The sequence below is a fragment of the Urocitellus parryii genome, chromosome 9, assembly GCF_045843805.1.
Source record: "Urocitellus parryii isolate mUroPar1 chromosome 9, mUroPar1.hap1, whole genome shotgun sequence".
Lineage (NCBI taxonomy): Eukaryota > Metazoa > Chordata > Mammalia > Rodentia > Sciuridae > Urocitellus > Urocitellus parryii.
The window spans coordinates 130,565,362-130,580,689 of record NC_135539.1 but is presented as its reverse complement, the minus strand read 5'-3'; the positions used below and the strand labels follow the sequence as shown (position 1 = coordinate 130,580,689).

General features: G+C 34.3%; 1 protein-coding gene across 4 annotated transcripts in view; it reads right to left on the bottom strand.

The window, feature by feature from the left end:
* The window catches only part of Edem3 (ER degradation enhancing alpha-mannosidase like protein 3), a 73,091-nt gene that overhangs the window by 20,374 nt on the left and 37,389 nt on the right, over nucleotides 1-15,328 (bottom strand). The window contains exons 10-18 of one of the 4 annotated variants that reach the window (XM_026392839.1): nucleotides 13,582-13,707; nucleotides 13,035-13,118; nucleotides 10,863-10,946; nucleotides 10,217-10,341; nucleotides 5,495-5,660; nucleotides 5,122-5,276; nucleotides 4,068-4,224; nucleotides 1,733-1,924; nucleotides 289-454 (exon numbers count right to left, since the gene is read on the bottom strand). In XM_026392839.1, the coding sequence (XP_026248624.1) occupies nucleotides 289-454; nucleotides 1,733-1,924; nucleotides 4,068-4,224; nucleotides 5,122-5,276; nucleotides 5,495-5,660; nucleotides 10,217-10,341; nucleotides 10,863-10,946; nucleotides 13,035-13,118; nucleotides 13,582-13,707 (1,255 nt within the window). The remainder of the gene's footprint in view (nucleotides 1-288; nucleotides 455-1,732; nucleotides 1,925-4,067; nucleotides 4,225-5,121; nucleotides 5,277-5,494; nucleotides 5,661-10,216; nucleotides 10,342-10,862; nucleotides 10,947-13,034; nucleotides 13,119-13,581; nucleotides 13,708-15,328) is intronic. The other 3 variants (XM_026392841.1, XM_026392840.2, XM_026392842.1) reach the window with 3 other exon arrangements.

Sequence of the window (15,328 nt, the reverse complement as noted above, 5' to 3'; positions counted from 1 at the left end):
GGGTACATTTTCTTTTCCACAGTATTGAGCATTGTTACCACTCCTCCACCACCCTCACTCTTTACCCCAAATATTTTCACTGATATTAACATACAGAAACAGGTAACTAGGCTTTAAAAAAAAAAGATATTATAATAGAGAAATTATTAAGTCATTGAATTATCTGTCATTTATGTTCTCAAAATAAAAATAATATGACAACTCTATAATAAAACTTTAGAAAACAAAAGGAAGAATTCTAAAGCTTCTCTCTCCCTGGTCGACACAATGGCACAGAGGCTTACTTACCAATGACAATGCCACCGATGGCTCCAGCATTCTGGATGTTGCGAGCCTTTTCTGCAAACATGCACTGTCCTCTTTGTATCAGTGCGATTTTTCCCATCACTGCCTCAGGGTTAGTAAGCTCTGAACAACCATTGTATGGTTTACTGCTTGCCACAAATCCTCGAGTCTGTCAGAAATAAAAGTAACTCAAATCTTCTATCTTCTCATATTACAATCTAGTCATTAAACCTCGATAAAGTCTATAGCTTTAATGAAATTAGAACATTTCTTTTCTAATGATAACATATCTAATATAATTTAGCAAAATTTTTGTTAACATTTTGTAACAGTACTCCATTGTGCTTTGTATTTGTATTGTGCTTTTGTATTTTGTAAAACATTTTTCAGAAATTACTAAACCTGATCTGTAGGATGACTGAAGGAAACAAAGCACATATTTCCATCTTGTTATGGGGCAACTCAGGCCAAGGTTAACATAATTTGCTCAAAGATACAATAGTTTTAGCTATTATCTATATTAAGCTCCTAAGTTATATTTTTGTTCAAATAAAGGTTCTACTAGTTGTTAAAGGTCTGAAAATAATTTTTTTTTAAAAAAGGATATTTTTAGTTGTAGATGGACATACTACCTTTATTTTATTTATTTTTATGTGGTGCTAAGGATTGAACCCAGTACCTCATACATGCTAGGCAAGTAGCATGTATGAGGGGCTGGGTTTGTAGCTCTACCACTAAGCTACAAACCCAGCCCCTGAATATCATTTTTTATATAAATTAAGGTACTAAGTCAGATCATAGAATCTGAGCAATATTTTATTTTACTTTGTAGTTTTTAAGTGCTGGGGATTAAACCTAGGGACTCACACACATGAAGCATATGTTCTACTGCTGAACTATATGCCAACTCCCCCCAAGATATATATATATATATATATATATATATATATATATATATATATATATATTTTAATGGGTTCTTTTTAGTTACACATGATAGTAGAATCCATTTTGACATAATTATACAAGCATAGAATACATCTTGTTCTAATTCAGACCCAGGTATCTCTCCTTCCTCTTCCCTCTCCCCATACCCTGTTCTCTTCCCTCTATTCATCTCTAAAAAATATTTTAAATAAAATTGTATATGCACATTACATACAAGATATACTTTAATTTTATTAAATCTGGGAGACTAGTTTTTTTGATGGTACTCAGGATTGAATCTAGGGGCTCATACACGCTAATCATGTGCTCTACCACTGAGCTATAGCCCTAGCTCCTAGGTTTTTATTTATTTTATATTTTAAATATGGGAGGGGGTGCTGGAGATCAAAACCCTAAAGGTTTTTAAAAATAAATTAAAACCACTGTTAGAGACAAAGAAATTAGACAATACTAAATATTTTAAATTCAGTTTTGACAAGCCTATTTCAAGTGGACATACCTCCTTATGTTTAGACAGATCCAGCCCAAACTGAGCTGGTCCAGCAGTCAACACTACCCTGCCAAAAAATGGGTGAGAGACAATTTGCACAGCTCGTGGAGGCAGTTGCTGCTCTTTTTGCTGCTGACTTGACAATTCAATCATCTCCTGCATGAACCTCAATCCATCTTCAGCATCGATTGAACTAGCAGCCTATGGAACAAACAGATTTGTTTCATCCTTCCTTTCTGAAAACTTCCACCATGTCTTTGATTTCCTAAGTGTACTGCACTATAGTCTCCTGCTCATAATTTCTCCTTTTAGTTTTAGATAACTGCTAAATTGGTGGTACTTGGGATTGAACCTAGGGGCTCATACATGCAAAGTATGTGCTCCACCACTGAGCTATAGCCCTAGCCTTATGGGCCTTATTTACTTGTCCCCAAAATAAATATTACTTCCAGGTTTGCTTATTTTCCCCACTGCCCCCCCTCAAGAGATAAACCTCATATCTGACCAATATCCTCCCTCCTTGAAATCATGAACTAATAGGCAGATTCAATTTGATTCAGAACACACAAATCAGGCACCTATTCTATCACAGCACTTCCCTAGGCACAGGGGAGACTGCCCCGTAAGTATGCTTCTAAAGGAGAAAGACATGTAAAATTAACTATGATAAAGTCTCTTAAGTGAAAAAGTGGAATAGATCATAGGCAATAACTGATTTTGCTTGTATATTTGAGAAAGATCAGAATAACATTTGAATTGAATCTTAACCAAGGAAAAGTTGGAAAACATTGTAGAAAAAAGATGGTGGATTCTTGACACTTTACAAGAAAAAACCAAGACTTGATGAAAGTTGGAGGGTTGAGGGCAGAATTTAAGCCTATTCTCAATTTTCTAGTGTTCCTGACTTAAAAGAATGATGTTAGGGTTTACTAATATAGAGAACAAAAAAATAAAAGATGAGCTGAAGTGGAAGTAGGAAGAGAGCAAAGGAGGAGGAGATGATTCAAGTTTGGACAGGTTGAGACTGAGATGCAGAAATGTATAACGGGTAGATTAAGGCTGGGTTTAGGACTGTAGGTAGTAGGTTTTCACACTACATCTAAGAAGTACAAAGATCACAGCTGACCTGTAGAAACAGGGAGGCTGCTGAAGAAAAGGACAGAAAGAAAAGAATGTCACCTAGAGTCTTAGGTAGCACCTATGTTGAGGGAGTATGCCAAGAAAGGAATTCAAAGGAATCTGCAAAGCAGTGAACAAAACAAACAAACAAACAAACAAAAAACCTGTGTTGCCAGAATATCCTGGACACCAGAAAGGAAAATGTTTTAAGAAGGGACCAGTCAATAATTAAAGAAAAGTTAAAGCACATTAAGGATTAAGAGTCACTTGGTGGCAATTTCATCACTGGAGCCTAAGTGAAAGTGCTAGAGGCACCACTGTCACTACTAGGGAGGGAGAGTGAATCAATGAAGAAGAAAACATCCTCTTTAATGAAGAATAGAGATGAAATAAAACTCTGAGGGAAATGTGAGGTCATGGGACATTTGAATTTGAGATGAAGATACAACTGAATATGATTGCAATTTAAAATCATTCAGCAAACTAAATTTTCTCAGAATCTGTACGCTTAATAAGATAAATAATGTAAAGGTCTCATGTTATGAAAACTTTTAAAGTAAAAATTTTCCTTAAAATACATGTTACTTTCCTAGTCACAAATACATACAAATTTTGATTTCTACAATGAATAAAATACTTAGATTCGGTAATTTTTTGGAAAGTAAGATAATGTGACACACTGAGATATAAATATTAAAAGTAATGACTAACTTCTAAAATTATGCTTGAAATTAAAGTAATAATGAAAAGATGGACCAAGAAACAGAAAATTAGATACAGGTCCTATATTTGTTTGGGAGGGTGGGGGTTTACTGGGGATTGAACCGAGGGGCACTTAACCACTAAGCCACATCCCCGGCCCATTTTATTTTTTGAGAGGTCTCACTAAATTGCCGAGGCTGGCCTCAAACTTGTACTCCTCCTGAATCAGCCTCCAAATCACTGGGATTATAGATGTACGGCACCCCTCCTGGCTCTGGGTCCTGCATTTGACTCTATTAATATAAGCAAAATATCCAATCTGATTTAACTGTTATTATACTACAAAGGGGTTAGAATTAGATTACTTTCCAAGATACTTCTAAATTCTAAAATCCTGATTCTCTAAACCATGTATTCTAAAAAAAAACAAAAAAAAGGGGCAGGTGCCATTATCTTATTAAACCTAAGGAGACCAAAAAGGGCAGAGAAGAGAGAGTATCTAATTAGTATAGCAAAGTCTTACTTGGATTGCATGTTGGACCAACTGGACTCTCCCATCTTTGAGGTGAATCAAACTCACCCCCATCTTCTTCAGTATTTCTAAATGTTCAGGGTTAGTGGCCATGAAATCTCTGGCTCTCAGAGGGGGTTTAGCTCCACTCCTGAAACTCTCCTCTCTGCTAAAAATAATTATAGGCAAGGCTTTAAAAATTATGAATTAGAATTACAGAGAAAATATAGAACAAATTAAAATGTTAGATATTCGCAAATTTGCTAATTTTAGAACTAATAAAACAGAAATAGCTAGAACATTTATTTTTCTACACATATTAATAAGTTGTATAACTTTCAAATATACTTTCCAGTTATAAAAGCATATATATCATCTAGATAAGGCAGTATTAGTCAACAGTACTCAAACTCTTTGAAGACATAGAGTAGGTAGTGTCTGTCTCTCAAAACACAGTTTTTTCTCCCAATATTTAAAACAAAACAATATTTGTATTAGTGAATAATGCTCACTTAAAAAAATTTTTTTAACTTCTTTATAATGGCCTCCCTAATGAAACTATCTGCAAGAAAATGAACAGATCAAATCAAACAGAATTTAAACCAAGAATCAGTAATACCTTTAAAAATAAAAACAAAACAACAGAACCCTAGTTTTCACTACCCACCAACTACAGACACAGGATAAATATTTTATTATGCATGTATCCTCTATATAAAAATGAGCTAGAGATATTAAAAACTGTTACATTCTGCCCACTACTATTACTCAGTTCAAAGGATTCATTGAAAATTTCCAAAATAATACATGACTGCAAATCAGTTTCACTGTCTAACTTTACTAATAATACAATGAGTGATATTTTTGGTGTAAGTGAATGCCTTAGCTGATGGAATATGCTCCTTAAGCTCTCTGTCATCTACTAAGAATTAACTGTGGTGTGCGCACATACAGATGTGCAACGACAAATCCCATCAGTGAGTGTAACTATAATGCACTGATACAAAACGTGTGTGGGGGGTAATAATTAATTTTGGTATTAATAAACACAAAAATTATACATTACACTCTGCTGATGCCTCTTGGACAGCTCTTATCCACCACATTTTTCAAGGGTTCACGAATGCTCTGGGCATACAATGGATCATTAGGAAAGAGAATCTGAGTATTTGGACAAGTCCAATCAAAATTACTGTCATCCAGTTCTGTATATTCTGAGGTCTACAATATAAAAGAATTTTATATAAATAAAAATGATTTTACTTTACATTTCATTTAAAAGAAACTTTTAACAAAAACATAAGAAAATACTATATTTACTTTTTCTCTTAGCATACATGTATTTATTAAATTCTAGTCATGGATTACCTTTTACTTAGAAAATAAAACAAATACATAGAAATGTAAAATAGAATAAGATATTTAAGTGAAAAACTCACTGTGTTCTTCTTAGAGATGCTTTGATTTGTAGTAGAGAGCCAAAGGGGCAACAGATGAGCTTCTGTGGTAAAGATGTAATCTTCTATGTCAAAAATAATGTCTTCTTTATCAGCAAATAATAGATACAGATATTTAAACATTTCAGCCAAGAAGAAAGAATCCATTCTAAAAATAAAAAGTCACAAATAAACAAACACATTAAAAACATCTAAATGTCAACTACTGAAAGACAGTCAAGGTTGATGACCTTGTCTACACCAATTTTAATGTCCAAAGATCTATAGAATCTCTCACTTCCCCAGTTTCAGAATAACTGTGACTCCAAGTATATTTTAAGGAAATAAAAAAAAAAGACCAGAGGAGCTGCCTCACACACAGACACACTAAATCTTGTTAATAATGAAGATAAGGTTTTTCTATAGGCCTCTAATGAGGGGAAGTTCTCTATTTTTTCTATAAAGGATCAATAGCAGAAAGGTGCCCCAGATGAATTTTACTAGTGAAACCCATATAAGAATTTTCAACTAACCAGGTGTGGTAGCTCACGCCTGTAATCTCAGCGGCTCAGGAGGCAGAGGGAGGAGGATCGTGAGTTCAAAACCAGCCTCAGCAATGGCCAGGTGCTAAGCAACTGAGACCCTGTCTCTAAATAAAATTTTAAAAATGGGGCTGGGGATGTAGCTCAGTGGTTGACTGCCCCTGAGTTCAATTCCTAATACCAAAAAGAATCTTCAACTAATATTAACAGAATGGGATGAAGTGATATGACTGATAAATTTTATTATGCAGCCATTTAAGTGATAAATAAGAAGGCTTTAAGGGTAAAGGAAACCATTTATAAGAAGTCAATGAAGAAAGTACAACATGAAGTCACGTGCACTATAATTCTAACTTTATAAATATTTATATATCTGTCAAGACGAGAATGAGGAGGAAAAAAAGGGGGTAAAAGATATGTGCCTTTACAAATGACTTAATGTTATAATGTTTTAATAACATTAAAAAAAGTTTAAATAAAATTAAGTATCAGGAAAAGAGCATAGCTCATTGATGGAGTTATAGTAACATCAAATTTATTTCCTGGTCCAAAGCTTCCAAGGTTTTGGCAGTAATAAATAACTTAATAGTTTACTAGACAGGTTGCATAGTATCAAACCTCTGGCCAAATATACAAATATCCTAGTATACAGTAGGCACTCAATAAACATTTACTAAATTGAAAAGTTTAAAGAACATTACTAAATAAGCTGGAGAGGCATCAGACTACAATAGTGGAGAACATGGGCTTTGGATACAGAAAGATCATCCACCAACTAGCTCTGTGATTACTGGGATATTGTATGAGAACTGTTGCTTCAGTTTACTCTTCTGTAAAAGGAATATAATAATAAACTCACAACACTGATATAAAGACCAAATGAGATATTATTTAGCACAGTACTTAGCATATACATGAGATCAATGCTACAGCTCTCTTTTTCTTATTATAAATGATTTCTTATTTTGGAACAAAAACTCACTTATAAAGTTTCAAAATTGTTTTGCTCATTTTGGATGTTAATCTCATAAGAATGGACAAAAAAACTTTCCCTTCAACTTGTAATACACTTATCATAATTTAACCCTGAAGGGCTGATAGTCACCATCATGAACAAACGTTATTTTGAGAATTGTAGACTAGTAAGTAAGACATTTGGCAAATTTGAGAACAAATTATAAAACATGATTTGTAAATATTTAAAAGAATAAGATCACTAAAATTTAATGAATTGGGTAAAATCAGCAAGTTGAATATAATATCCTATGATCTAATTTGTATTTAAAAGCCATAAACAAGCCAGGCGAGGTGCCACACACCTGTAATCCCAGTGGCTCAGGAGACTGAGACAGGAGGATTGCAAGTTCAAAGCCAGTCTTAGCAAAAGCAAGGTGCTAAACAACTCAGTAAGACCCTGTCTCTAAATAAAATACTAAATAGGGCTGGAGATGTAGCTCAGTGGTCAAGTGCCCCTGAGTTCAATCTCTGGTACCAAAAAAAGAGAAGAAACCATACATAAACAGATGCACAAATGCAAACACGTAGGCATTAAAAATATATGGAAGGCTATCAAATTGCTAACAAATGCTAGCTTAGGCAGGAAGAAGAAAGTGTCTTTAAAAGGATTTTCATATTACTCTTTTTTTTTCCCTTTAAATTCTTTTTGGTAATCATGGATTAGGAAAATAGGGTATTTTGAAAAACCAAGCGTGCACGCGTGTCTGCACACATGCGTACATTCAGGCCTTGGAGCACGTGGATGCTAGTAAGCTAAAGGATCCTGCCAGCAGAATAAGCAACCAAATGCAAAAAGCCTGTCCCTGAAAGCTCTCCAGTGCCATAGCATGAGGCACCAGTCATGATCCCACCCAAAATTCTTTCCAATAATTTGTTTGAGAAAAATTTAAGGTATGCTTATGCAAAATGCAGATCACTGAAACTAAGTTTAGCTTAGAGACTGAAACTGACTGAGATGACAGTCAACATCGTTTTGGTCTAGAAACAGAATAAAAAAAACAGCCAAGGAAATTTTGCTGGGATGGATATAAAGTTCTAAGTTTACACTAAAAAAGAAATTGGTTGCTCAAGAGCAGGGTGGAGAACATCCATTTGTCAGCAGGCTTTGGTTAAGCATCTGAGACCAGCTGGGGTCAGTCACAAGCTCACTGTGAGTAGAACACAATAAAGCTGTTAAAAGTCTAATGCAGGCGTAATAACAAGTATAATAAAGATCAGTAGTTGTCAACCATTTTTGGGGTGAAATGTATCTGAGAGGCAAAATGTCCCATGAGGAAGAGTAAGTTGGTGAAGGAGTGACCCTCACTAGATAGAAGTGTGAACCTGTCAGCCTCTGAGAAAATTAGCAATCCTTTGTCTGAATTCAGATGTTTATAGTGCTGCTGTGCTGGGCATATCTTGAGTTTGGGTAATTCTAGACAATTTTTGTGATGCTGAGGACTGAACCTAGAACCTTGTAACTACTAGGCAAACACTCTACCACTGAGCTACATCCCCAGTCCATGGACATGATATTTTGAGAGATATTCTACATACTGGAATAAAATCAGAACAGAGCAAAGGCAGTTGTAAGAGGTCCAGAAACTATGAGAAAAGGAATATTTGGTGGGAAAAAGAAAGACGTGAAATTTTGGAAAATGGAACCCCCCCCAAAAAACTAGTAAATCATATTTTCCTCTATAATATCTCCATCTGTCTCTCTTTTGCTACTATAGCATCATATATCTGTGGTTCCAATTGTTTCTTTCCATATATGTTTTATTCACCAACTATAAATTATGGGAGGGCAGAGACTGGTTCTAATTTACCCTTTCATCCTCACACCTAAGTGCAGTGCCTGGCAGACAGTAGGTGGTTAATTATTGTTCTTTGAATATAGTATAGTTGTCAAAATCCAATGTGCACTGACTAGAATTCTGATTTTCAGCTAACTGTGTAATCTTGAGCAAGTTCTCTAATTTTTCTTTGCCTTGGTTTCTTTATCTTTAACATGAAGATCATCACACAAGTATGCTTCAGGGGACGGTTGTAAGATCAGAGTTAAATACAGAAAATGCTCAGAAGACTGCCCGGAGTTCAGGTGACAGTCAACAAATGTTCCAGCTATCCACAGTATCTGCTTTCATTTCTTGCTGTTATCTGTATGCCTGCTTCCAGAAACCTACCCATTTCTTACCAGCTGTGGTCAGGTAAAGGGGTTACCAACAATCTGAGTGAAGGACTGAGGGACAGTCCTGTGAGTAGATGATGACTGCTCTGTTTCTCGTGTCTTTATTCCCTGAAACTTCTTTTGTCTTCTAACTCTTGCTCATCCTTCAGGACTCAGGATCCTGCAGGAACTTCTCAGTGACTATCACATCCCAACTGGCCTTCCCGTCCCTTTCATGTATTTCACAGCACTTATGCAATGTTTTAACAGTCTGTTTATCTAAAAAATAAAAGTCTGTATATCTGTCTGTCCTCAGTGACAGAATGGACGTTTCTTCATAGCTTTAATCCTTAAAAACTGCCATAATGCTAACCCAAGAGAGGCCTCAGTAAATATTTATGGAATGGACATTTGCTAATAAGCAAACAAGTTCAGTTAGCTAGATAACTGATCCTGGAATAATTGGAATGTTGGTGAATAGCAAATTGACCAAAGTGTGCTTTTTATAGCTTGAATACTTCATGCCATCCATACCCATCTAGTATCCAGTGAAACAGCAACTACCACTGAGGGTCTTACCCACCCCTCCAAATCAGGAACAGAGTAAGAGTACACACATTAACCAAGATGTGTTTTTGTGAAATGTTAGACCGAATACTATTAATCATCCAGATCTTTCACCATTATCTTGATAGTTTCTAACATCACACACAACATAAAAACTGTTAACAAAGGGGGAAAAACATTTCGAACACTCCTAATACCAAGGTTCTGATATTCAACAATTATTCATTCATCCATTTAAAACTTATTTGAGCACTTATTATATGCTATGGTAAAAATACAAACCTTTTGAAAAATTTTAAATGTGTCTATTCAAAAGAGCTTTAAAAATAAACAATTGCACCCTCTACTATACTTTATCAAAACATTAAACTTAGCTGAATCCTAGCAGCTATTTGTATTTTGTGCTGTTTCAGTTACCCTAACAAAAGGGGGAGTTAGCAGTTGTTTTACCTGTCCTCATGACTTCCAGTACGAACATCCTTCATGGCAGCAAATCCGCAAGGCACTCTAGCATACTTATTTAGATTTTCAATAAGTGTTTTCCCTACTTCAAGGTAGTAAGGATCTCCTGTAGCCTATTAAAAAGGAGAATATATATATATATATATATATATATACACACACATATATATATAGCTTATATATTATCCATTCATTTATCAAATATTTATTGAGTACCTCCTGGTGCCAGGCACTGTATCAGGCACTGTGATGCATGTTACACAGAACCTAGATCTGAAAATAAACCATGGATCCGCCTCACAGAATTTCTTAAACAATTGAAAATATGCTCAATTGCAAACTTTAGCATTTAGATTAAATTTCTAATGCCCCAGAAGGTTTCCAGAGACACATGCTTTAGAAAGCAGCTCTAGAAAACCCAAATTCTCTTGAAAGAATTGTTTGGCTAAATATGTTGAAAAGGCATAAAAAGTACACATAAAATCTTATATCTTTCAATAACTTTATGGGCTAGAAGAGTATAAATGGTGATATATCCAACCATTATAACATTAAATGTCAATTTCTATTATAAAAGAGTGAGAGATCCAACAGGGAATGGGGCTAAAAAGCAAAGAAAGGTAAAATATCTTACTTTATATAAGAAATAGGTACTTTCTGCAAATTCTGGCCTTAAAGGATGTTGAGCCCAATGTACCCTGAAATCTGTAGTAAATGCCTGAAAGAAAACATAAAATGTGATTAAAAGAATGAGCAGGCATTTCTAGAATATAAAGTGGCATATATTAACAGATAAAAGTAATTAAAATATCAATCATATATTTTCATTTATAAAACATAATTTTTCACTGCGAAAAATCACAATTAATTTTTACCAAGGCTACCCTTTTTATTAATTAAATGGATTACTCTGCAAATAGCCATTTGAGCTCTTAGGAAATCAAGAAAACTCAGTAAAAAAGTGATGAAATTCAGTAACTCTTAATACATGAATCCTGATGGTTTATATAATTGCGTTTTCTTTTTTTCCTTTTCCCACCATTTCCTTTTATTTTTGGTCCTGGGGATTGAACTCAGGGGCATTCAACCACTGAGCCACATCCCCAGCCCTATTTACTTATTTTTTTTTTTAATTTTTAGTTGTAGTTGGACACAATACTTTCATTTTTTACTTATTTTTATGTGGTGCTGAGGATGGAACCCAGGGCCCTGCACGTGCTAGGCAAGCACGCTAGCCCCAGCCCCCAGCCATATTTTGTATTTTATTTAGAGACAGGATCTCACTGAGTTGCTTAGTGCCTTGCTTTGAACTCATGACCCTCCTGCTGCAGCCTCCTGAGCCACTGGGATTACAGGTGTGCACCACTGCGCCCAGCTTGACCATTCCCTCTTAATTATCACTTACCTAGTCCTCATAATTCCTTTTAAATTTCTTTAACTGACAAAAACCATATGTGGTACACAATATGATGTTTTGATATATGTGTATACATTGTGGAATGGTTAAATCAAGCATTTCCTAAACATTTTTTTTGTGTGATGAGAAACATTTAAAATCTACTTTCATAGCTATTTTCAAGTATATATATTTCTATCTTAACATTATTTTAGTATATATTTTCTTTTCTAACAACCTCAAATCATTTTTGGAAGGGGACAAAGGAATTGATTAAAAATAAATCTTACTCTATTTGAAATTTAAATCTCTCAATAAGAGAGCCATCTGTTTAAAAAAGAGGAAACCAAAATCTTTATAGGAATCAAACAAAAATTTATGTGATAGATGTATCTGTTGAAACCTCATTTTATTCTTCCTGAATATGAACTTTCTCCATTGCCATGTCCTACTTACCTAAAGGCTATAAAACAATACTCTGTAAAACAAATGTATCAGGGAGCATTCTGAGTTAGTGGAATGCTTAGAACTCTCACAGAGAGTAAATAATCAGGGACAGAACAAGGCCATCACATTTGGAAATTTGTAAAGGTACATTTCTGGAAAGCCAAAAGGCATGGTATTAAAATCTTGTCATATAGATCTAGTAAGAATACTTATTATTAATATAATGTTAAAATTTTAAAAAAAAAAGAGTAATTCACAGCCAGTATGAACAAGGCCAGATATTCTCCAAATTTCCAGGAAGCATGTGTGACCAGCAAAAGTACACTTAATGTAAACAGGCATCAAACAAATATTAGAAAATAAAAGATGACAGGATCTCCCTAGCAGGTAGGTACACATGGAAAGTTAAAATGAGAGACTATTAGGGTGCTGAGGATACAACTTAGTGGCAGACAGCCTAGCATGTGTGAGGCCCTGGATTCAATCGCTAACACCATAGGAAAAAAATTGACAATATTGCAATGGCATGGGTTAGAAAGGTTGACAAACACTATGTTGGAATTTCTTTTTTCTTTTTTTTTTTTATAAAAAATTAATATAATAATGGCATTATCCAAAAATTAAGCTGCTCACTTTGATACATGAAGAAAAGCAAAAACAGGGGCTGGGGTTGTGGCTCAGTGGTAGATGCTTGCCTAGCATACACAAGGCACTAGGTTCGATCTGCAGCACCACATAAATGTAAAATAAAGATACTGTATCCACCTAAAACTAAAAAATAAATATTAAAAAAAAGAAAACATATAATGTTACATAAACAACAACAAAAAACCTATTTAACCAGGGGAAAATTAATTAAAAAGAGCAAACCATGTTGCAAACATGTTATGAAGATGTCATTTTTTTTAAATTAGCAATTTACAGTATATATGTAAATGAGAATTCTAAAGATTACTTGCTTACCTCTGGTAGAAAATTGTGTTTTTTAATAACTTGATATAGCATTTCATGAGTTTCAATAGCAGGTCTAATATCCCCCTTTAAAACCTAGAAGTCAAAAACCACAAAATGACCCAATAAAATATGAGTTAATTTTATATATAGTCATTTTACAAATGGATATGAGTATATTAAGACAACTTTGGAAAGGGACTATATTTTGTCATTCAATTTTAGAGATTATAAATGTACTTAATTAAAATCATTTTATTTTAATATCAACAAAATGTACTAGGAGAAGAAAAGTGAGGAATGCTGGAATGAATCTGACCTTTCTTCTGCACATACATGACTATACCACAGTGAATTTTTATCTTTATGCACATCTATAATGCAATAATTTAAAAAACTATAAATAAGTAGAAGAAAGATCAAGGGAGTAAAGGAAACAGGGGGAAGTAATGGGGACTGAATTGGAACAAATTATATTCCATGCTTATATAATGTCAAAATGAACCCTAACATTACGTATAACTAAAATGAATTTAAGAAGAAAATGTCCTCTCCATACCTGTAAGCCTGGAAAAAAGGCAAGCAAAGCATCCATCCAAGTCCGAGCATTCAGCATTGGTTTGTGGATATGCACGTCAAGTAGAAGAGGGGGCTGGCTGATGTACCTCATTATGGCATCATAGTGCTAAGAGATTATAATAATGTGTTCATTAAAGTAGACTGAAAAACACGTGCTACTCTAAATATACTAAATAGTGCAGTCAAGAAATTAAGCCTGAATTTATGTTCATAAATAAATTCACATCTGTTAACTGTGGAAATACTTGAATTATTTTAGATGGATTTTTTTTCTGAAACATATATTCTCCCTTATGTCCTTTAAGTCAGACGCAGAATACTAAGGACTGTATTTAATATGAGATTTTTAGAGGAATAAATCCAAACATCCCTACCTCCTTTTGGGATCAGCCTGTGGTTAGCATGCCTTTGCAGCCCAATGATGCTCTTAGCTCTCCTTGGAATACAGTCACAGGCTTCTATGTTACAGACTTAGTTTTCTCCTGTGTCTAGGAAGTTTGGTGCATTCTCAGCTAACTGGTGCTCACGACTACTGAAGTTAACATAACATCACTGTTCCTACTCTTATGGTCTCCTATCTTTGCTTTTTACGCTCTTAGCAACTCTTTTTCTCTTTCTTTTGTCTTCTCCTTGGTATGTCTCAGCTTTCTAAAGAGGACAAGCTGTGTTTATGAGCCAACAAAAGGTTATCTGTCCAAATTCACCTCAAGAAAAATCTTACTGTAATCTAACAAAAAATATATGTGATAGTATTTTTAAAGCATTCAATTGATAATTTAGTAGGGCATATAATAGGTTGTTTGGTTACTATTGTTACTTTGCTAGCTTGTCTACTCTTTGCTAATCACTATTACTGAGTACCTGCCACGTGTTAAGGCACTCTTCTAATCACTTTATGTATATGTATGTTTATTTAATCCTCCCAATAGCCATATAAATAGTATTAATACTTGCATTTCATAAATGAGAAATAAAGGCCAACAGGGTTATTAAACTTGCCCAAAGTCACAAAACTAACAGGCGGTACAATCAAGATTTAAAGCAGGATGACTCTCATACTTTTACCCTCTTACTGTCTCACATATGTAATGTGGGTGAACTGATGGGGTGGATAAAAAAAAGAAAGAAAGAAAGAAAAAAGGTAAAAATTATGCTTAAAAGAACATAATGATATAGCCTATGAGTTTGCCATATTAATTTCAGTTTGCTTCACTTACAAAGGCAATGCAATTGAGCTCAACAATCACCCCACTCCCCCAAAATTATGACTGTGGTGCTGATTCAGTCCTGACCCTTATAAACCTGCTTCTGAAATGCACTGTCATTAGTTTCTCCAAATTCTGCTCTATTTGGTATCATCAAGGACTAAGCCAAACTTTCAAGATTCAAAAAAAATTGGATTCCAAAGGAAAAAGCTAACTGTAACTTATTCCAATAACTGTCTTCCTTGCATAAAAGATGAGGTAAAACTCAAATCTACATATTTTATTACTTACTGGCAAATCTAGAAAATTTCTGATAAAAGATTAAAAAACAAAACTATTATGTAAGTTAATTTTTTGAAATGTATGTAGCTTTTACACTGTCTCTGTCTAATATCATCAGGGAATTCTGACAAAAAACTACCAAACATTTAAAAACAAATTATTTTTTAGACTGCAACTCAGGCAATTGAGTTTCTATCAAAATCTTAACTCAAATGAAATTGGCTATAAAATTAATACAAA